The 21961-nt window shown below is 38.8% G+C and overlaps 1 protein-coding gene across 1 annotated transcript; it reads right to left on the bottom strand.

Moving 5' to 3' along the window:
* Positions 1-1179: 1179 nt before the first annotated feature.
* LOC136879193 (tetratricopeptide repeat protein 21B-like) lies at positions 1180-16185 on the bottom strand. The gene is made up of 2 exons (XM_068228986.1): positions 13360-16185; positions 1180-2519 (listed from the first exon to the last, which is right to left on the bottom strand). Exons 1-2 carry the CDS (start codon positions 16183-16185, stop codon positions 1362-1364), a joined length of 3984 nt encoding a protein of 1327 aa, XP_068085087.1. The 3' UTR covers positions 1180-1361.
* Positions 16186-21961: the final 5776 nt, after the last annotated feature.

Raw genomic sequence — 21961 nt, 5'->3', positions numbered from 1 at the left:
TCAAAGCAAACGATTAAAATTAAGTGATGCTCCTGAAACAGTCTTAAAATTGTTCATTGAATGTCTTTTGACACCTATTAATTTTTTTTTCTTATAGTTAGGTACTGTTCTGTCTTTTTAAGACAATGTTCTTAAATAAGAAAAACTAAACACTTGGATACATAAAAAAACACGTAAGGGCACTTATGTATAATCATAGGAAAATGCAGAATTTAGATAGAAATTAATCAGGTGTTATCTAAGATACCAGTTGTCTGACAACATCTAATCAATAGTATGAGAAGGGTGGGTTTGGATAAACCGCTTTAAAATATCTTAACTCATGGCACAATTTGTTTTCTAGGAATATGTCCTATTTGTAGTAAAAAACTTTGATACCTTGCATATTTGAAAAAAAAAAATTTTGAGCTGTATACATTCATACACTGGGCTCATATTCCAATAGGCCTCAATATTAATAGTATATTTAGTTGTCTTGTGACATAATTTATGCATGAAAACAATAATGGTCTTGAAATCTTGACCCTTAAGCTCGTAATAAGAAGTGTTAGTATGCTAGTGTAATGTTTGTTAGAAGTATTATGTTCTAAATTATAATGTAAATATTTGCTGTTTAAGGAGCTTTGATACTCTTCATAAGTAGGTAGAATGAGATCAAACTCCAAGATGCAGGTGAAATTAGTCTTGCCACAGTGCTGAAAACTTTCTTAAAGGTGGAAGAATGAAAATTTCTTCGTAGGAAATAAGCACTGAGTATGTCTCCTCTCGTCTGGCTTGGCACCATGTCACCCGCCTTATTGACGAACATTGAAGAACATTGTGTTAAAAAGACAGAACAGTACCTAAATATAAGACAAAATTTTTAATCGGTGTCAAAAGACATTCAATGAACAATTTTAAATCTATTTCAGGAGCACCACTTAATTTTAATAATTTGCTTTGACTGTTAGTATAGTTTTGACTAAAATGTATTTGTTAACACACAGTATTCTTACAATCAAGTGTTAAGCTAAATTATTATGAGAATATCGGGATCCCGACAATCTGTGATTTTGGGGAAAAGGATTTGGCTGAGAATGCCCACAATAAGGGTGAAACATGTCCCAATTGATTGAAATGTATAAATTTTAAGCATTCTTATGAATGTAATGTATAGAACATATAATAAACTTGATTTGTTTTAACTTAAGATAGTATGCATATGGAAAAATTTCTCTCATCATGTATTGTTTACTTTAGTCTAACTCAAATATTAGGATGAAAGATTTGATTATAAATACACAAATTAGCAACTAAAATCTCTTAAATATATTGCACTCTGGTGTCTATAAAATATTCAGAAAAGAACTGAGTGAAGAGAATTAAGTCCGAAGATTATTCCTACATTTGTCCATGACTTCCTTTTTAATGCGAGGATAATCAGGTTGCACCTTGAGAACTTGCTGACAAATATCTATTGCATCAGCATATCTTTTGCCTTTCATATAATTGAATGCAAGCTTGTAACCAATGGAAGCATTTGAACGCCCACCATAGGTCCAGGCTCGCTCATACTGAGCAGCTGCCTCACGATATGACTGTTCTTTCTCAGCAACCATTCCTGCATACTCATAAGCCTTAGTGCAGGATCTGTTGTGCTGAAGAACACGTTTCAATAATTCACTCGCCATGTCATACTTACCATTCTGAATATAGATATCTGACAAAAGTAGCCACGAACGTTCCAGGTATTCAGCATCCTCAAAGTTCCATATATTCTTTGCAACTCTCTTTAGCTGATTCCTTGCTCTTGGTGTTTGTTTCAACAACATGTAAGCTGTAGCCAAGCCCAATGCAACACCCACATGATCTCTATACATTTCAATACTGGCCAAGGTTGTAAAGTCTTGTAATGCCCTCTCTACATTTGGTTTCTGTCTTGTAGCAAGAAGGAAAAAGTTTCCTAATAATCTATGATTCAAGGCCTCATCTCCTCCACCAGGCCGAGGTCTCAGATCCTTTAAGAGCCTTTCGGCAGTTTTTAAAGCCATTTCATAGGAATCTCGAGCATATTCATTGTCATAATCAATGAATGCTTCACTTCCAAGAGTATCATCATCTGGGTTTAGGCAAATCTCAATCATGTTATAAATAGCCTGTTGTCCCCATTCTTGATCAAGTCGGGCACTATTGAACTGCCGAAGGGCTTCATTTGTGTTCCCCGAATACCACAAGTATAAACCTCGACAGTAGGCCAAACCGGCTTCCAGCTTAGCCCGAGGAAATGATCCTTCTGCTCTTGACAGGAAGGGCTGAATATCTTCCAAGTTTCCAGTTCGACGCATCACTTCTACAAGGCGGGCCAAAGCTGTCCAGTAGTCTGGTCTCTTGTTCAAAAGTTGCTGGAAATGAAAGGACGCACTTTCAAAGTCCATCTTGCGAAATGCTAGATCAGCCATCATTACAGTCGCAGCTTCATTTTCTGAATCAGCTCTGAGAAGAACTTTACAACTCAACTCGCACTGCTCCAAGTCATTCACCTGAGAAAATGCAATAAGCATATGAATATTTTTGTTCAAAAACTACAAACATACATTAATTTAATGGAATACAAAATACAATCAATAAGAACTAGGGTCTAATAGCCAATTTTGTGTTTTATTTTGTATTCATCTGATTTTTGAGCCAACAGATAATCTCATGCACAGCCTAGTTAAAAATAAAGGATTTTTATCATTATTATTTTTATTATTACTAATAGCAAGTCTGACATGTACACCTTTGAACACAAAAATGAATCATACAAGAATGTCAGAATGATTTTCATTGCTCTATACATATATTAAAACAATGTCTCATGACATATGACTTTGAAACTCCTAACTTTAATTGATTTGGTAATAAATGGCTGTCAATGTTTGACATAACTGTTCCACAAAAACAGCAGACTACATTTAGAGACCAATCAAATGTTGTACTTTATTTACTACTGAATATACACAACAGGCACAAGAGATTTGTAGTATATTGTTACAACTTTCCTTATGAAAAATAAGTGCAAATAAAGTGCTCATGTTATTTCAAGTGGAGTATATAGATATTACTGTATTTACATTATATGCCCAAATGACAGTGTTGCCTGGAAAGCACCATTTACATCGAGTTCTAGTAAGGTAATACACAACACCAGGAAACAAGACTTTAAAAAATCATCTCATGGATGTCTAGGATAAGAACACTCTACACGTATCTGGGAAAAGAAAATTCTCGTGTGACAGCGACAAGTATTTTCCAACATCTCCATCAATTTGGTAAGTGAAGAAGTTAGGTATGAGAGACCTACATAAACTAACAGAATATCAGAAACAATGCTAAATACTGGTAAGCAGTATGTTAATCACCACAAAAAGAGAGAGCTTCAGCTTGATCATATTACAACTAGCAATGAAAACTGAAATGGGCGGTGCCTGGACTATACGTAATCTCTAATAAATCATCCCAAACAAGAGTTGAGTTTATAGAAAATTTTGCTGACAGTGTGGTGGACTTGTGGGGTCAAAGGGGTAATATCTGATCCCGTGGGTGTTCATCTTGCTGACAGAAGTGTACTAATAAAACATAGGAAATGTTATTCATTCCTACCAAGACCAACACATGCACATCCACTTCATGGTCCCTGAGCAGCACTTGGCTGGCTAAGTCATGCAAGGGCAGAAAAGTAGCTACACAAGCTAAGGGAGACAATCCTAACAGAAAATACTGGTCCTCCAAGATTGATGGGATTGGCAAAGGGTTTGACAACCCAACTCATTACATAAACTCATTTCAAAATCCAACGAATTGCAAAAGTTTACTGGACTTAAGAATTCGATCATGGAATGTTTTAACATTGTACTAGACTGGAGCCCTAAGAAAGCTTTTAGATCAGCTTGGCAAGTATCCATTAGATATCACTGCTAACCAGAAAATGAGATGGACAGATAATGGAGTTATAGAAAAGGAGTATCATATGCTATTCTACAACTGCCACATGAAGGAGCACATATTTGGACCTGGTTATGTTGTGAATAACAAAAGAAAACATCTAATTTTGTATTTTCAAGCCAAATTCCACAGAATGTACAGGCTAAGATTTTGAGGAAAGTCTTTCAATTATAGCATCATCTGTGTACACTGTCCAACTAAAGACAAAAGTGACTAAGAGAAAGATTTGTTTCATGATGAGCTAAATGAGCCATATAGTGAGTGCCCAAGAGGTGACTGCAAAATAATTGTCGGAGATATGCATGTCAAGATAGGAAAGGGAAGAACCATATTTAATCATAAAGACATACACAAAATGAGGAGGAGACCAACCGACCGACCGACCGACCGAATAAATGAATGAATGAATGAATGAATGAATGAATAAATAAATAAATAAATAAATAAATAAATAAATAAATAAATAAATAAATAAATAAATAAATAAAATAAATAAATAAATAAATAAATAAATTTGTCTACTTATGTCATCCTAAGCCATCTCTCCACTGACAGATTGAAATATTCTGCTTAGTCGAGCAGCACATCACCTTATTTCCACATCTTCCCAGGCCAAAGTTTGCAACATTTGCGTAACACTGATAATTTGTCGGATATCACCTAGAACAAAGTATGCTGCTTTTCCTTTTAATCTTTTCTAGTTTTTGTATCAAGTAATCCTGATGAGGGTCCCATACATTAGAACCAAACTCTAACTGGGGTCTTGCCAGTGTCTTACACCCTTTACATCCTTCTTACAAACCCTACATAACCTCATAAGGATATGAAGAGATCTGTAACCCTTATCTACAATCCCTTTTCCAGATAGAAATACTTTTAATCAATTTAACCCCCTCCAGATAGATGCAAGGCATTTACACAACTTGACAGACATACAAACTTACAAGGAGGCAAATGCTAACTCGGACCATTACCTTGTTATAGCAAAAATTATAAGCAGAACACCTAATAACGGAATGCACATGGATCCCAGCAAAGGAAATATAACACTACTAGATTGAAAGAACCAGAAGCTGCTCTCAGCTACATTAATTTAATCAGCAAGGCATTACCAGCCTCCCCTGTTAGTGAGACAACTGGTGAGGTCTGTTGGAACTTCAAGGGTGTCCTTGTTACAGCTGCAGATAATGCCTTCGGAAGAGCAGATAGGCAAAGATTCAACGGCTGATCTGAAGGAGAGTGTAGACATGTAACAGCTTTAAAAACAAGGCATACAAGAGGATGCAGCAGAACCATACCAGAAAAGAGAGAGAGAGAGAGAGAGAGAGAGAGAGAGAGAGAGAGAGAGAGAGAGAGAGAGAGAGAGAGAGAGAGAGAGAGAGAGCTTGTGGAATAGGGACATTTTCAACCTAGAACAACTCTATACAGCGATACATAAGGCACAATCGTGTGCAGTAATGAAGCAATATTTGGCAGGTAAGCTCAGCATATTAATGAATTATTGAATGGCAATGTACCAGATAATCAGGAAAGAAGGGTGATTGCAAAAAATACAGACAGTTCGGGAACTGAAGTGAAACTACTAGTCCCAACCACATCTTACTATTACAAACTTGAAGAACAACAAAGCTCCAGGAATAGACTTCATCCAGTCAGAACTTGTGAAACACACAGGACCAGAGTATACTGATCACCTTGAGACTACCAACGAGGATTCCAACAAGTCAATCAAGTTTTTACAATACACTAAATATTACATTATAATTATCAAATTTTGGTCTGTATTGAATTATTAATAAACATTATAATTTCTTTGACTTTAATACACTAAATATTCAAAAAGTGTATTGAATTTGGTATTGATACACACCACCTACTGAGTGGAGTGGCTGCATGTGTCAACGCTCTATGGTTATGGAGCAAAGTTCTGCATTCTGGAGACGTTTGTGTTTGAAGCCCCATTGTCTGCTGTCCTGAGAATGGTTTTCTGTGGTTTCCCATTTTCACTTCCAGGCAAATGTCAGGACAGTTCCTATTCATAAGCCACATCCAATTCCTTCCACCTCCTTACCCAATTTCATTCACCATCATTCATTTCATCTTCATTAACTCCTTGAATAAGTTGGTATCAGGAAGGGCATCCGGCCATACAAAACATGCCATATAATTTAATTTCGCCTCATCTATTTCCAACCCCATATCAAGGAACAGGATTAAGGGGTAGAGAGACATACCGCCTGTTTATTGACTTCCGATCAGCATATCACAGTACCGATAGAGAGCGTCGGCAATGCAGGAATTACACATTCCTCAAAAACTGATTTCATTAGTAAAAGCTTACACAGAAAATACTTGGCCTTAAATTAATATTCAAAATAGGTTTTCAAACCCTATAACACTACAAATAGGGTTAGCAAGGAGATTTGTTGGGCTGATTTTTGTTTAATATTGTATTAGAGAAGGTGGTTTGAGTTTTTGGCATTAACACAAGGGGCACTATCTTCTATAAATCAGTCCAGATCTTAACATATGCAGGTGATATTAATAAAATAGCAACACCACTATGAAAGTGGTCTTTAGTAACCTGGAAAAAGACAGCCAGAAAGATGAAAATATGCAAATTCATCTTAGTGAGATACGGCTAATCACATGTGCAGGACTAAGGCATGCAGAAAGAACTCCATCTATTGAAACTGATTCATATAAATTTTAAGTTGTATGTAGCTTCACTCATTTGGAATCAGAGGTCAATTGTAAAGAATAATGGAGATAAAATCCACAAAGAGATACTCTATGCAAATAGAAAACATCTGAAGTCTCAGTTACTGAAGAGGAAAACACAACAAGATATCCGTGAGATCAGTGCAAACATATGCTTTTGGAATGTAACCTCAGTCAAAATCTGATGAAAGACAGCTTGGTATCTTTAAGAGAAAGAATTCTGAAATGCATGTTTGGGCCAGTAGAAGAAAATGGAGCGTGGAGAAGAAGATACAACCCTGTACTTAACAGGCTATTTAATGTCCCTGACACTGTTAAAGTTATTAAGATCAAGAGGCTAGAGTGGGCTGTTCATGTACTCCGTACCAATGACAACAGAGCGATGAAGAAGATATATGATGATGAGGCAAAAGGGCCCCAAAGAACTGGGAGGCGAAAACTGAGATGGGAGAAATGTAGATCCTGAGAATTAAGAACTGGAGGAGCATGGCACTGAACAGAAAAAACTGGCAAAAACTTCTGAGGAAGGTCAAGGCCCGCAAAAGGCTGTTGTGTCATCATCATCATGAGTGGTGGACTGAACAACTGTTGAAGATTATAGGTTCCTGAATGCTCCAAAAGGCACTATCCCATTCACATACTATAATGCAACTAACCAAATATCTCAAATGGGCACCTTCTTCTTCTTCTTAATGTGCCATCTTCTAGCGAAGGTTGGCAGTCAACATGGCGATCCTGAATTTAGATGCAGCAACACAGAACAGAGACATCATGTCCAACCCATACCAGTCCACGAGGTTCTTCATCCATAGAGTTCATTGTCTGCTAGGACTTCTACGTCCTTCTATTCTTCCTTGTATAACAAGCTGCAGGATTCTGTACTTATCATTCTGCATTATATGGCCGAAGTATTCCAGTTTCCGCCTTTTAATAGTCAGCAGCATGACTTCAGTCTTCTTTCCAAGTCGATCCAACACCTCGGAACTCCGGATTGTGTTTGTCCACGAAATGCGAAGCATCCGTCTGTACACCCACATTTTGAATGCTTCCAGTCTTTTGCAGAGGGCTTGAGTAGGTGTCCAGCTGTCCATTCCATAAAGTAACATGGGAAAGATGTACACGGATCAGACGGAGCATTAGGTTTAGTTGTAGGTTGCGGTTGTTGAGCAGTTTCTTCATCTGCATGAAGATGCTTCTCGCATGTTCAATTCAGACCCATATTTCTTGGCTGTAGTCCCACTTCTGGTTGAGGTAACATCCTAGAAACAAGGAAATGCCATTTGGTCCTTGTTTCAATGATGGTGAAATCCTGACATTCACCTCCCTGCGGAAGAGAGGGGGCAACAACTGTATATAAAAATTATATTTTATATGCAGGCGGCTAACGAATGAAGGGATCGATTATCTCCCGGTATAAGGAGATCCCCTATTCCAAGTGCCAACAGTCTCTTTGAGAATGGATGAGCGGGTATGGGTAAGGGCACTCTACTGTCTTGGGGACAAGAAATTGTTCCCAAAGGTGGAGGAACCAGTTTGGTCAACGGCATTAGAATGCAGAAGGCAACGGAAAACCACTGCATTAAAGATCCTGAGAGATATTCCAATAAATTCACATGGCATGACTGCAACGTCAGGATCAGAGCTGGCCATGTGGATCGTCCACCTCCGTTTGGAGACGACGTCTTAAGAAGAAGAAGCGATGGGTTCATTGTCGAGAGTGAGCTGTACGGGTTCATTGTCGAGAGTGAGCTGTACGTGGATGTCTTGCCATTTACTGACAACTATGAACTGGGTTTTCTTAATGTTTATCTTCAGTTCTCTGTTGTTGCAAGCAACATTCACTTTGTTTAATAATACTTGAAAGTCTTCTGCATTGTCTGCTAGCAATATCGTGTCGTCAGCATAACGAAGTTTGTTTAGACGTTCCCCATTGATAATGATGCCTATGGTAGACGGTTCTTCCAGAGCTTCTGCAAGGATAGCCTCTGAGTAAATGTTGAAGAGTAGAGGCAATAATACACAGCCTTGTCGAATGCCATGGTGGATGTCTATTTCTTCTGACAGGTTTTCCTCAATCTTGACTGCTGCTTTCTGACCCCAGTACAAATTGGCAATAATCCGAATATCTCGGTCATCAAGTCCGATGTTCTGCAGAATTTCCATCACCTTCCCATGCTGAACTTTGTCAAATGCCTCTTTGTAGTCTATGAAACATGCATAGACATTCTTGTTCATTTCCAAGCAACTATGGACAATTGAATACAGAAAAGTGCATCTATAGTCCCAAGACCATTCCTGAATCTGAACTATGTTTCAGTTATCACTTCTTCACATTTAGCACGGATTCTGCAATGAATGATCTTTAAGAATATACTTACAATATGGCTCATCAGACTGATGATTCTGTGCTCTTCGCATCATCTGGCATTTGCCTTTTTTGGGGGAGTGATAAAAGTGGACCTAAACCAGTCTTCTGGGATTATTCCAGTTGAGTAGATTTTGTTGAATAGCTCTGTCAGAATACTGGTACCACTGCTGTCCATGAGTGTGAGAAGTTCTGCATGTACTTCATCAGGGGCCTTTCCATTCTTCGTTTGGCAGATGACACGCCTCACCTCGTCCTTCAAAATGGCAGTACCTGTGTTTGCCTCGTTCACACCATGTTCGTTAGGTCTACCATCGCTGAACAGTTCTTCTATATATGACTTCCAGACCCTGAGTTTGTCAGTGATGTCAGTCACAATGCGGTTGTTCATCTCCACCAGAACATGATGCCTTCTATTACAATATAACCCAAGGCACTCCTTTATTTTTTTGTGTAGATTAAAACTGTCATTCTTTTGCTGCAGGAATTCTACCTCTTGACATCTTTCTGTCATTCACTGTTCTTTCGCAGCCACGATCTTCCTCTTAATTTCTTTGTGCACTTGCTTCTATTTATTTATCTCTTGGTTTTTACATTTCCGACGCTCATCCATGAATTCCAGTATCTCATCAGTCATCCACGGTTGTTTCTTGAGCATTTTATCACGTGTTAAATGTTGTTTTCCCGTGCCTATCAGAATCCATTTCATTTCTGTCCACAAGACTTCTATACCTGTATCAACATTCTTCATTTTATCGAAACTTTTAGATAGGTCATGCTGAATCCTCTTACGAATCTCTTCATTCTTGATACTGCTGATGTCTATTCTCGCAGGTCTCTTGGTCTTACGAACTGTCTTAAAGTGCAGTTGGATGCATGCCACCACAAGGTTATAGTCTGATCCAATGTCTGCTCTAGGGTAGGTTTTAACCAATTTGAAACTATTGCGGAAGCGCTGGTTCACCAGAATGAAATCAATCTGATTTCGGACGATGTGTTCTGTGGTATCTTGAGGTGCCTTCCACATGTAGAGTTGCTTGGCTGATAGTTTGAACCAAGAATTAAGCACGACAAGATGTTCTTCCTGGCTGAACTGCACTAGCCGACTGCCCCTCTCGTTTCTAAAGTCCAGACCAAATAGTCCGACCGTGTTACTGACTCTGCTGTCCGACTCATTGGCTGAATGGTCAGCATACTGGCCTTCGGTTCAGAGGTTCCCGGGTTCGATTCCCGGTCGGGTCGGGGATTTTAATCTTCATTGGTTAATTCCAATGGCCCGGGGGCTGGGTGTTTGTGCTGTCCCCAACATCCCTGCAACTTACACACCACACATAACACTGTCCTCCACAACAATAACATGCAGTTATCTACACATGGCAGATGCCGTCCACCCTCATCGGAGGGTCTGCCTTACAAGGGCTGCACTCGGCTAGAAATAGACACACAAAATTATTATTATTACTGACTCTGCCTTTTCCGATCTTCGCATTGAAGTCTCTGAGAATGATGTTCATCTCATGTTTTTTTGTGATGTCCAACACACTTTTGACCTGACTGTAGAATTCCTCCACCTCAACATCGTCCTTGTCAGCTGTGGATGCATACATTTGTATGATGTTGACAATGACTGGATTGACCTGGAGCTGCAATAGGGCTATTCTGTCTGAGTATGGTACAAAGTTTCGTACGGCACAGTCTACAGCTTGCGACATGGTAACAGCCACCCCTTGATGGTGAGTGGTGTCATCATTTCCAGCATAGTATACAGTGTGCTTGCCTATAGTACACTATCCTGAACCTGGCCAATGCATCTCGCTGATTCCCAGGATGTCTAAGTGCATCCTCTTCATTTCATGGATGGTATTGCCAATCTTTCCTATTTCAAACATACTTCTTGCATTCCATGTCGCAATCTTTGCCAATCTTTCCTATTTCAAACATACTTCTTGCATTCCATGTCGCAATCTTTGTCAATCTTTCCTATTTCAAACATACTTCTTGCATTCCATGTCGCAATCTTGTTAGCTGATCTGGAGATTCTAAGCGCCCTCTGACCATCTAAGGTCTGGCAGGGACAGAGGGCTGTGTTTCTTGTGTTTTCAGCCATGTTGATTGTGCTAGGAGTAATTCATAATACGATGGTTATCCGTTGCCTTCCATATCACAGTATCACATCCGTACTGCTGTTCCAGCTCCGCATGTGACTATCTGATCTTGACCCTTTTGGCATGTGAAGTCCTCTTTGGCCTCAAGTCAGTTCTGTTGAAGCTGCAGCCCTCCAACAAGATGGGTACCAGTGACATTTCCTCCACTGAGGGCCATCACCCTCCCTGGGGGGGAAGTTCCTCTGCCTGAAGCTGCTGACACCCCCAGGGGAGCCAGGTTAATTAACTGCCACCTGAAATTCGGCATGGAGTCACTGGCTGCATGGTCTACTCCATTACCATGGCAGGAGAACCTGACCAGTTACTCAATTTAACCAGAGAAAAGAAGCCCAAAAATGAAAGAAAGAAAATTACATTTTCCAGCAACAAAATTTGAACGCATGCATAACTACATGAAGATGGACAGGCATGTTTGTTACCGACAACTTGTGCTACTACACAGCAGGTAGAGGGGAAGTAAACCAGGTCCCAGGAAAGCATTTTGATAATGTCATGGTGAAAAGCATTTTGACAATGTCATGGTGAAAAAAGCTTTGAAAGGTCAGTGATCAGTTAACTTCAAATGCAAGTAGTTAAAATATGGTACTGATTTACATCATATTTCTTGCCATTTTTTGCTCAGTTATAGTCTGTCTACATTCACTGTCTGCAAGGACTAAAAGTAATTTCCAAGTACAGGCCTAAATAATAAAAGAAAACTGCTGCAAACTACTAACAAAGCTTCAGTAGGACAAAATGAGTGTTCAAGGCAGATAGCTGATAATATTCTAATTTAGTATTTTCATCCTTCTATATTGAAAAGTCCTTCTTAGAAAATGTATTAAGAAATTTGGAATTTATTTTACTAGTGCATCCAATTACATTCAAGTATTTATATGTGGGTTGGAACTTAAATAGTGGCAACACTACTGTGGACGTGAAACAAAACTGAATTAACTGTTGTCACTTCTACCACAAGTTACTCTTTGCCTAACCTGCCTCACTGCAAATGGAATCACCCACCCACTGAAACGCGACAATGCTGTGGTGAGAAGAAACCAGTCTTGTGTGAATTGCCACCCTAAACGTGTGTTGTGTATTCATCATGTTTACAAAACAGGAACAGCAATGTTGGCTGAAAATTGAATGTGCCTGTGGCTGAACAGCAAGACAATATCATGAAGGTCTCGTGAAGCATTCGGTGAAACAGTGTTACAATAGGGAACAGTGGCAAGAGGGGTTACAGCTTTCAATGAGGGTCGTGAAAACGTGGTGGACATGGCTCGGCTGGGCCACCCTAGTGTCAGTGAAGAGGAAGTGCAGGCTCTTGCTGTTCTATTAGATACAGATCAACATCAGACGATTTGTGAGTTAAGTCATGAGATGGGCTTACCGCATACGACTGTGCTGTATATTCTAAAGAAGTGCCTAGTAATGTGAAAAATTGCAAATCGGTGGGTAGGTTCCCCACGAGTTAACTGAAGCGCAGCAATGATTCCTGTACACAGCCACTCAGACTCCCTTGGAACGCTATGGTCGTGAAGGAGATGATTTCTTACACCATATTATTATGCTTGATGAGATCTCGGCCAGACCGTAGCACCCTGAACTTTAGCGCCAATCCAACAAGTAGTGTCATTAGAGTCACCACACAAAACAAAAGTTTGTCTTTGACTGTTATGGTGTCACCCTAACACATGCCGTACTGCAAGGACAGATTGTTAATCCTGCAGTCAAGTGCTTTTCCATCCAGGACTTAAGCCCCTGTGTTTATGACTTGATCCCAAAGGAAAAGGAACCACTTCGTGGCATTAGCTTCTGTACTGTTACTAAGATTCTGCAGGCAGTAGATTGCTCCATCAGAGACTTTTAATAGAATGGGCACCGTTACAGGGATTCTACGACTTCTACATCGCCGGTAATAAGTTGTAGACAATGCTGGTGAATGCAGTGAAGGAATGTAAATCCTTCATACAGGTATCACTTTTTGTCTCAGTAGTAAAAAGAATAGCTGTGACAACTAAAATTCCAACCCATATATTAAATTACATGCAAAAAGATATTTCAAAGTGAACAGGAATTTATTTTAAGTGAGATAATCTTTAGGCTTTCTATTCTAATACCACAACATGCCCAACAAAAGAGGAGCATTATTAAGGTACTTACTTGCATGTATAGTCGAGCCAAAGCCACCATGGTCAGTTTATCCTCTCCATTATGCATCAGTGCTTCTTTGTAATACCGAATAGCACTGTCAAAGTCTCTCAGAATATTAGCATGTTCTGCCATCTGCTGACAAATATCTGCTGCTATCAACCGCTGTTCATTACTGGCTAAAGAGTCCAAGGAAGCCCTTTTAAGAATTCTGCTCTGGTTATCATGGGCCTCTTTGAGCGTATCTAATGCTGCCTGAATATTCCCAGACTTTTCACGCACTTTAGCTAATAACAACAAGACTCTGGAGCGAGCAATAAGACCAGTTACATCAGAAATATCTGACTTCGATTCCAATTCCTGAGATAATGTTTTCTCAGCTTTATCATGCTGCCCTAACTTCATGAAGAGTTCAGACATGTCTAATTTGAGGTCACCATTATCCTCTCCTCTAATAGCCTCCTTATAGTAATTGATTGCTTTTCCATACTGGTGAGTTTTCACAAGAGCCCGTCCCATTTTACAAGCTAAAGCTGTATCGCGAGGATTTCTTTTAAGAGCTTGATCATAAGCTTCAATAGCTCTGTCTGGTTCTTGTATTGACATGTATGCATCTCCAAGCATCACATAACTTAAAGGTCCAGGAGCATTCTCTACTAATTCTCTATAACACTCTGCAAAAGCACGCAGGTCCTTCCTATGTTTGAGATGAATATTGGCCATTTTACAACGAGCTTGCTGATAGTATGCTTGCTTAGGAGAAACAGTCTGAAGAAGATCAAGCGCGAGTCTAGTATCCCCTCGATGGAGAGCAAATTCAGCATTTGCCACAGTGATACGACCTTCTTCTGAAGTACCAGCAAACTTTACAGTAGCTTCTTGCATTACTTTGGTTGCTTCATCAAACCGTTTCATCTCTCGGTATGCATCAACCAGTTCAAGGAATATCGAAACTTTATCTGGCAGAGACAGCTCCTGAACTGTCGGGGATGTTGGAGGCTGAGTTTTACCAGCACTATTAGACTTCAAACCTGATAAACTCATAGCAGTCTGTAGAGTCTGAATACATTCCTCAATGTTCCCTTGTTGCTTCTGGACAAGTGCAGATATAAGATGGTACACTGGATGTTCTCGAACTTTGAAATTATAGCTGAGTCCAACCTCCAGACACTGTGCAGCTCGCTGGTAATTACCTTGCTGGATATGTATCTGAGCCATCAACAAATTAGCATCAGAGCTAGCAGCATCAATGTCATCCAAAATGTGCTGTAAGGTAACAGTGGCTGACTTATGGTCTCCACTCAGGAACTGTATTCGAGCAAGTTGGTACAATCCTTCCAACAGACCAGGGCAAGCTTTGCTAACTGCTTCCAAAATTGTAAGACTCTGTCTCAGTGGAATGGGCAAAGGCTGGCCCTGACTTAAGCCTGAACTGTAATTAGATACACTAACAGCAGGTTGAATGGGTGCATATGCTAAATATTCCTTGACAATTTGCAAAAGAAAATCTGGATCAAGGCACCTCAAATATTTAGGTCCATATGGTAAAGTTCTAAGAGTTTTAAAATGAGCTTCAACAGCCTGATTCAGGTAGTGTAGAGCTTTCTCTGAGTCTCCTCCAGCTAATTGAGCAGACATTAGTAGGAGATCTGGAGTTGGCTGAGCTCCTTGAACTTCACGTAAAAATTCAACTTGTTGAGAAGCTTGTTCCTCTGCTCCACCCTCTGTAAGCTGACAGAGTGTCAAACCTGACAATGCTGCAATGGAAGAATCATCAACCTTGGTAGCACTGCGATAAAATTTTGTTGCGTCCTTAACACGACCCTGTAAAAGACATTGATATCCTAACTCCGTCATAAATTCTGCATTTGTCGGATCAAGTTGTGCAGCCTTTTCTGCAAATTTGTATGTCTCTGCAAGAACAGCTGCATTCCGACCACAAACTCGTGAGAACAACTGAGCAGTTTCTAAAAATAAATCTGCATTCTTTGGTTCGATTTTTTCCATTTCACTGAGGAATCGTCTTATTCCCAAGCTTGCTTCTTCATAATTTCCATCTCGACAAAGAGTAGTGAGAACCTTGGCCTTCAAGGCTTCTAGGCAGTGTGCATCTAAAGAAAGAATTCTATTAGCTGTCTCAATAGCCAGATCCCAATCCAGTAAAGCCAGCTGATTCTTCATTTTCTCAATAAGAGGTGCTGTATAGGAAGGATACCGAACCACCAGCTGATTTAAGAGATTAATAGCCCCCTCATAATCGTTTTGTAGTTCACAGTATCTCACTTTGCCGAAGATTGCCTCAGTATTCTTTTTACCATTACCTTGTTCGATAGCTAAATCAAAATATTGCATTATATCTTTGGCTTTACCATCCCTTCCTGCGTACATTTCTATCCACCCTTTAATTACAAGACCATCAGCTGACTTTGGATTGGTTTTCAACAACTTATCTACATAATCTTTGGCTTTATCTGGTTTCCCAGTATAGAACAGGACAACTGCAGCATGATATAATCCTGTTTCACTAGCATGTTTGCGCTCCTCCTTCAATTTTGAGTCAAGTTGTGCCAAGGCCTCTCGATCAACGCTAGCAAATCGCCTGTGTGCAAACATAAGTGCCAACATTGCTCCAAGCATGACATCTCGATTGATCTGGAGGGGATCCAGTTCTCGAATGCCTTCTTGCACTCTTCGACCCAACACCAAAGCTATTCCATTGTACAAGCGAAATGAAGGATCATTTGAATATTTTCGTATTCCTTCAAGAGCAGCAATTTGCATTGCATGATAATACTTCTCACGGCAGTTATAAAATATTCTAGTCTTGATATCCTCCATATTGAAATGAAGACAACAGTTTCTTTGTGCGTATTTCCTTCAACCTGTAAAAAAAAATATATATATATATATATATAAAAGAGAATTGTAAAACAATGGATTAAAGAATGAAAGAACAAACCACCAACTGAACCAATAAATGAATGAAGGTTTTGTTCAAAACTACAAATGGTAACCTTCATTGTTCCATATTGTTATAATAGATATATTTTTTTGAATTAAGAAAACAGTTTAGAAACCCTATAAATTATTTATCACGGTATTTAGGAGACATAAAGTCACTGGTATGACCCCAGTTAGAGTATGATCCCAGTGTATGGGACTCTCACTAGGATTACCTGATTTGAGAACTGGAAAAGATCTAAAGGAAAACAACAAGATTTGTTCTAGGTAATTTTTAACAAAATAGTGTTATGAAAATATTACAAACTTTGGGCTCTGGGAAGACTTGGGAATAAAGAGACGAGCCACTCTACCAACAGGTATGTTCCATGCTGTCAGTGGAGAGAAGGTGTGGAATGACATTAGCAGACAGATCAACTTTAATGGAGTTTTTAAAAGTAGGAAAGATCAAAATATAAAGTTGCAATTCAAGAGGAGAAATTGGGGCAAATATTAAGTAATAGGGAGAGAAACTGAGGATTGGAATAATTTGCCAGAGGAGATTTCAATAAATATTCAAATTTTTTAATATCATTTACGAAAACATTACATAAACAATGCAGATCAGTGGTGACTGATGATGGTTGAGAATGGTACTCAAATTTGGGTAAAAGTGATTTGAATGAAACATTCACTTTCCTTAAAGACCTATTTTCTAAAATTACATACTAAATATACTGTATATTGCCCAATGAACTGTGCAGCCACTATCTTTTCATTAAATAAGGCATTTTTGACAATCATTTATTTTCTTGCTCTAGGGCACCAAATTTGATCACTCTCTTAATTTAGGCTGCTGTTTGCACAATCCAGTCACAGCCAAAAGAAAAGACATCTAACAATAATGCCAAGTGCACAGTAGCTCTTCTTTAAGTATTATAAAACTTAAGAGATGTGACAGTACTGCAATTTTGTCCTGCAAAGGACTTACAATGATCTCACCCACTGAAGCCCTCCCACACCGATTGTGTCAGGCGATGGTGGTGATTTTTAAAGAAAAGTATAGCAAGAGAAGCAAGAAGTATAACGAGCTATCATTCCCTCTTAACTCTTAATCACAGCAGAAAGATGAACAACCTATCAAAAAGCAAAGTTTTTCCATAGTTTTCCCATATGTATCATGTGTACTAAGAAGGTCAATCTTCTTTTCCCATATCTCTGTGGGATTGCAGATGCAATTGGTGTTGCATATGTGGGTTTACACCTGTTTTACAGCTGGATGCTCTACCTGATGCCAACCTTATGTGGAGGGACATATTCACTATTGCATGCCTGTTTTGTGGCCGGATGCTTTTGCTGATACCAACTGTATGTCAAGGGATGTACAGTATTCACTATTGTATGTTTCTGTGGTGATTGGTGGCGTGGTGTGTTGCGTGAATATGAAGGAGTGTGTTGGAACAAATACAAACACCCAGTCCCTGCATCAGCCGACAATCAAACATGGGACCTCTAAACTAATGACTTCAACGTTGACCATTCAGCCAAGGAGCCAGACAAAGGACAATGTACACTGAAAAAAAGTGAGATACTGTGTGGTGATAGTGTGTAAATAATTGTGTACAAGATTGTTGAGATTGTTTTAAACCACATGTATTCTGTAAACAATGAGCGATCATCGTGATTCTGGAAACAGATTTGGGTATTCAATTCAATCAGCCTAACGATGTGCAGAGAGAATCTTGTAACTTAACTCTTGTTGTATACTGTAGCAAACTGACTGATTAGATACCAGTATTTTGTATTATTATTATACATTTTGTTAACTTCAAATCATAATTTATTAACAAAAACATTATTTTTTTGTTTTTATAATTTGCTTTACGTCGCACCGACACAGATAGGTCTTATGGCGACGATGGGATAAGAAAGGCCTAGGAGTGGGAAGGAAGCGGCCGTGGCCTGGTGTGATAATGGGAAACCACGGAAAACTATCTTCGGGGCTGCCGACAATGGGGTTCGAACCCACTATCTTCCGGATGCAAGCTCACAGCTGTGTGCCCCTAACCAAACGGCCAACTCGCCCGGTCAAGCTCACAGCTGCGTGCCCCTAACCGCACAGCCAACTCGCCCAGTAAACAATATGCATATTAAAACAGGTTCACATTGCAGATTACCATTGTAATTCTGGATTTTATTTCCTTCTGGCAATGCAGAATTTCAGATAATATCTAAGCAAGGTACTTGAACTCTTCTACTTGCTGAAATGAACAGCTTGATAGAATTTCTTGAAACTAAGTAAGTTCATGAATATCTGGTGAGTGCCATAGGTGATATAGTATTTGATTAGTATACAGTGCCATAGCAATATTAAGGGAACCAAAACAGGAAATGTAAAATATCTCTGATAATATTAGCTGTATGGAAATGGTGTTTATTATGAAAGCTGAGTAAACTATAATTGAATCAGTCATTTTAAAAAACGGCACATGTCCAGAAATGTAACTTTTCTGGAGAAGCAAAAAACTGATTTAAAAGCCTGTTTTGCTAGTTATGTTAAATGTATGTGCTTTGACTGTTAGTGTTGATAGTTGTGGCTAGGTTACTTGATAAAATATGGAGAAAAGATAAAGAACTTAGTGGAAATTGGCAGATATGATAATGATCTATAATGATCGCTGAATTACAATCAGTTTTGCAGCAAAACCACATTTTTACTTAGATAATCTGAACACACTGTGTCGTTGTTCTACAATAACAATCATTTGAATGATAACAGTCAATAAAAATCATCGTCAGTCACACGAACAGTTGGCCACGCAAGTATTTGGTTGAAAAATTCTTTGTTCTCCCCGGAATATACACTTCTAGACTGTTTAGGTTATTCTTCTTATTTCCGTCAATAGGAATTGGTTCTTCTTTGGCTGGTTCGTTAGGATGCTGGACGTTGCTGTCTAGTTTCAAATGGGTGTGTTCAATAAGGCCGTTGATTACCTGTTTTGTCCGTGCGGTTCCTGGATCTTCGGCATAGTAAAGGAAAAACATGAATGATTCTGATGATGATGCTTGTTGTTTAAAGGGGCCTAACATCAAGGTCATTGCCCCCATGAATGATTCTGGCCGGAAACAAATTCTCTAGTTGGTAGGCACTCCCCTTCATCAAGATTCATCCAACAGTCCTCCCCTCTTATAAAATTTTGGCCACCATGCAGTAAAGTTCTTACAACTTTCTTATGCTTTTTACAGCCACAAGAACACTCAGAAACTGCATTAACCGATGCCATAATCTTGGTCATCAAAGTTAGTAAAAAATTGAAAGTGTATTCAGCTGTTCCTTTCTATAAGCAAAGAAGCCATTCAAGAAAGGGCACTTCTCCAGATCATGTGCCTTTTTTTAAATGACTTCCAAGCCTCACACAAATCAACCTTCAATATCAGCATGTTACTGGTTCAATAAGTGTCATTCGTTTTGTGAAACGGTGCAATAAGACGAGAAGAATCTTAATCTGCAATTTTTTTTTAAATCAACAATTTGAACACGTACACTTTCTTAAATGACTGATTCAATTTCCGAACTTTTATGTTTTATGCACTTTTACCTTAATAATTATAATAATAACTGAGATGAAAATGAAAATCTGCAGCCTGTTTCCAGTAATTTGACCAGGTCAGGGATGGAATGAACATCATATCTAGCGGTGAGGATAGGAATTGTGTCGGCTGCCGAAGCCTGTTGTACTCCTCTGGGGCAATGATAAATGACTGACAGATGAAATGATATTGGAGAGTGTTGCTGGAATGAAATTACAGGGAAAACTGGAGTACCTGGAGAAAAACCTGTCCTGGCTCCACTTTGTCCAGCACAAATCTCACATGGAGTGAGCGGGATTTGAACCACGGAACCCAGCGGTGAGAGGCCAGCGCGCTGCCGCCTGAGCCAAGGAGGCTCAATAATAACTGAGATATTTGCAATTAATATATTTTTTCACAAACTTCCACATATCTCTGGATAAAATGTGTACATAATAATAACTATAAAAAATCTAGTTTTAAATATGTCTATATTTGATACAGTTTTACCGTACAAACTATAATAATGGACATTATAATAATGGACATATTCAGGAAATTTAACTTTTAGCGCAGATTCCATCAGCACCAAACATCACTGGCCTACTATCTCCTAAGCCCATAAAACTGATCAACAATAATATTACACTGAATGCTGTTAACTGAGATGTGCTTTCTCTGTCTCTCTTCGGCTGTCACTTATCTCCACCAAATAGCATTACTGCTGCAAAACTGAGTATATAAATTCAGGGATAGCCGGGCTATGCTTTAGGCTATATATTATTTGATTACTATACAGAGGAGTAGCATTTTTAAGGAGACCAAAACACAAAATGTCAAATTTCCCCAATAAGCTATAAATTTTATTTTTGTTCCATACTGAAGCGCAATTATAAGAAACAGATTGACAACAGGGTCTATCTTCTCAATACAATATATCAAGTACATGATATTACATGATTTACAGAGAAGGCAAGGTGGATGTGGCCTATAAAGGAACTGTTCCAGCATTCACCTTAATGCACGAGAATGGTTAACCATGGAAAATAATTCTCAAGACAGCCGACGGTTGAGACCAGCTGCTCCACCTACCGAATATAGAGCCGCAAAGCTAGCCAAAGCTAGCCGCTATGCTGAAGCCTACTCTACCCAGTGATGACTACTGAAACGAATAGAAGAATATAAAGGAACAATCGCTTGAAGAATGAGGTAAATAAAATGATAAAAGATGGGATTGAAAGCCTAGGCCTCAAATGCTTTAATAATAATAATAATAATAATAATAATAATAATAATAATAATAATAATAATAATAATAATAATATTTTTTTTTTTTTTTTTGCGAGGGAGTGTGGAAAATCTTTCATAAGACGCTTGTGAGGGTCCGCACTCAACAAGTGTGTGGAGATTCTTACCCACTAAAAACCACACTCCCTTTTCCCACGACGTTTATCTCCGCCCCGGAACCGCTCTCGCATTACTTCAGGGCGGATGTCGTGCTTAATGCATCTTGTGCTTCATCTTCCTTCTTCTGCTTTACTATCTGTCGTAATCGTCCAGGTCCTTCTTCTTCTGACGCAGAATATTTTCTACGTAGACTGCCACCTGGTCCCAAGATTCTCGACTTCGTAGCATTACTGACACGATCCCTTCTGGCGTCAATTCTCCGTGCATAACTTCTAAGCATCTTCTTTGTGGCAGCCAATGAACACACACAAAGAAAGTATGATAGTATGAAAGTATAATAATAATAATAATAATAATAATAATAATAATAATAATAATAATAATAATAATAATAATAATAATAATAATAATAAAATAATAATAATTGTACCGGGTGGTACACCTCCACGTCGCTAATTCAAACCTTGCGCCTGTTGAAACTCCCCTACTGGAGGAAGTCTGAACTTTATCTAATGTATTAATTTTCAAGTTTCTCAGAAGATGTCACTACTTGGAAATTTTGAAGTTTCTGAACTGGGTCGTTTTTGATGTATTTTTGTTTTACCTGTAGTAAGAAGTGTGAACTTTCTCTTCTAGAGGACACTACTGAAGAACTACAATAGTTCACCCTAGTGCGAAGTGAAAGAACTGTTTTTTG

The sequence above is a fragment of the Anabrus simplex genome, chromosome 8 (genome assembly GCF_040414725.1).
Source record: "Anabrus simplex isolate iqAnaSimp1 chromosome 8, ASM4041472v1, whole genome shotgun sequence".
Taxonomy (NCBI): Eukaryota; Metazoa; Arthropoda; class Insecta; order Orthoptera; family Tettigoniidae; genus Anabrus; species Anabrus simplex.
This window is presented reverse-complemented; position numbering and strand designations above follow the sequence as displayed.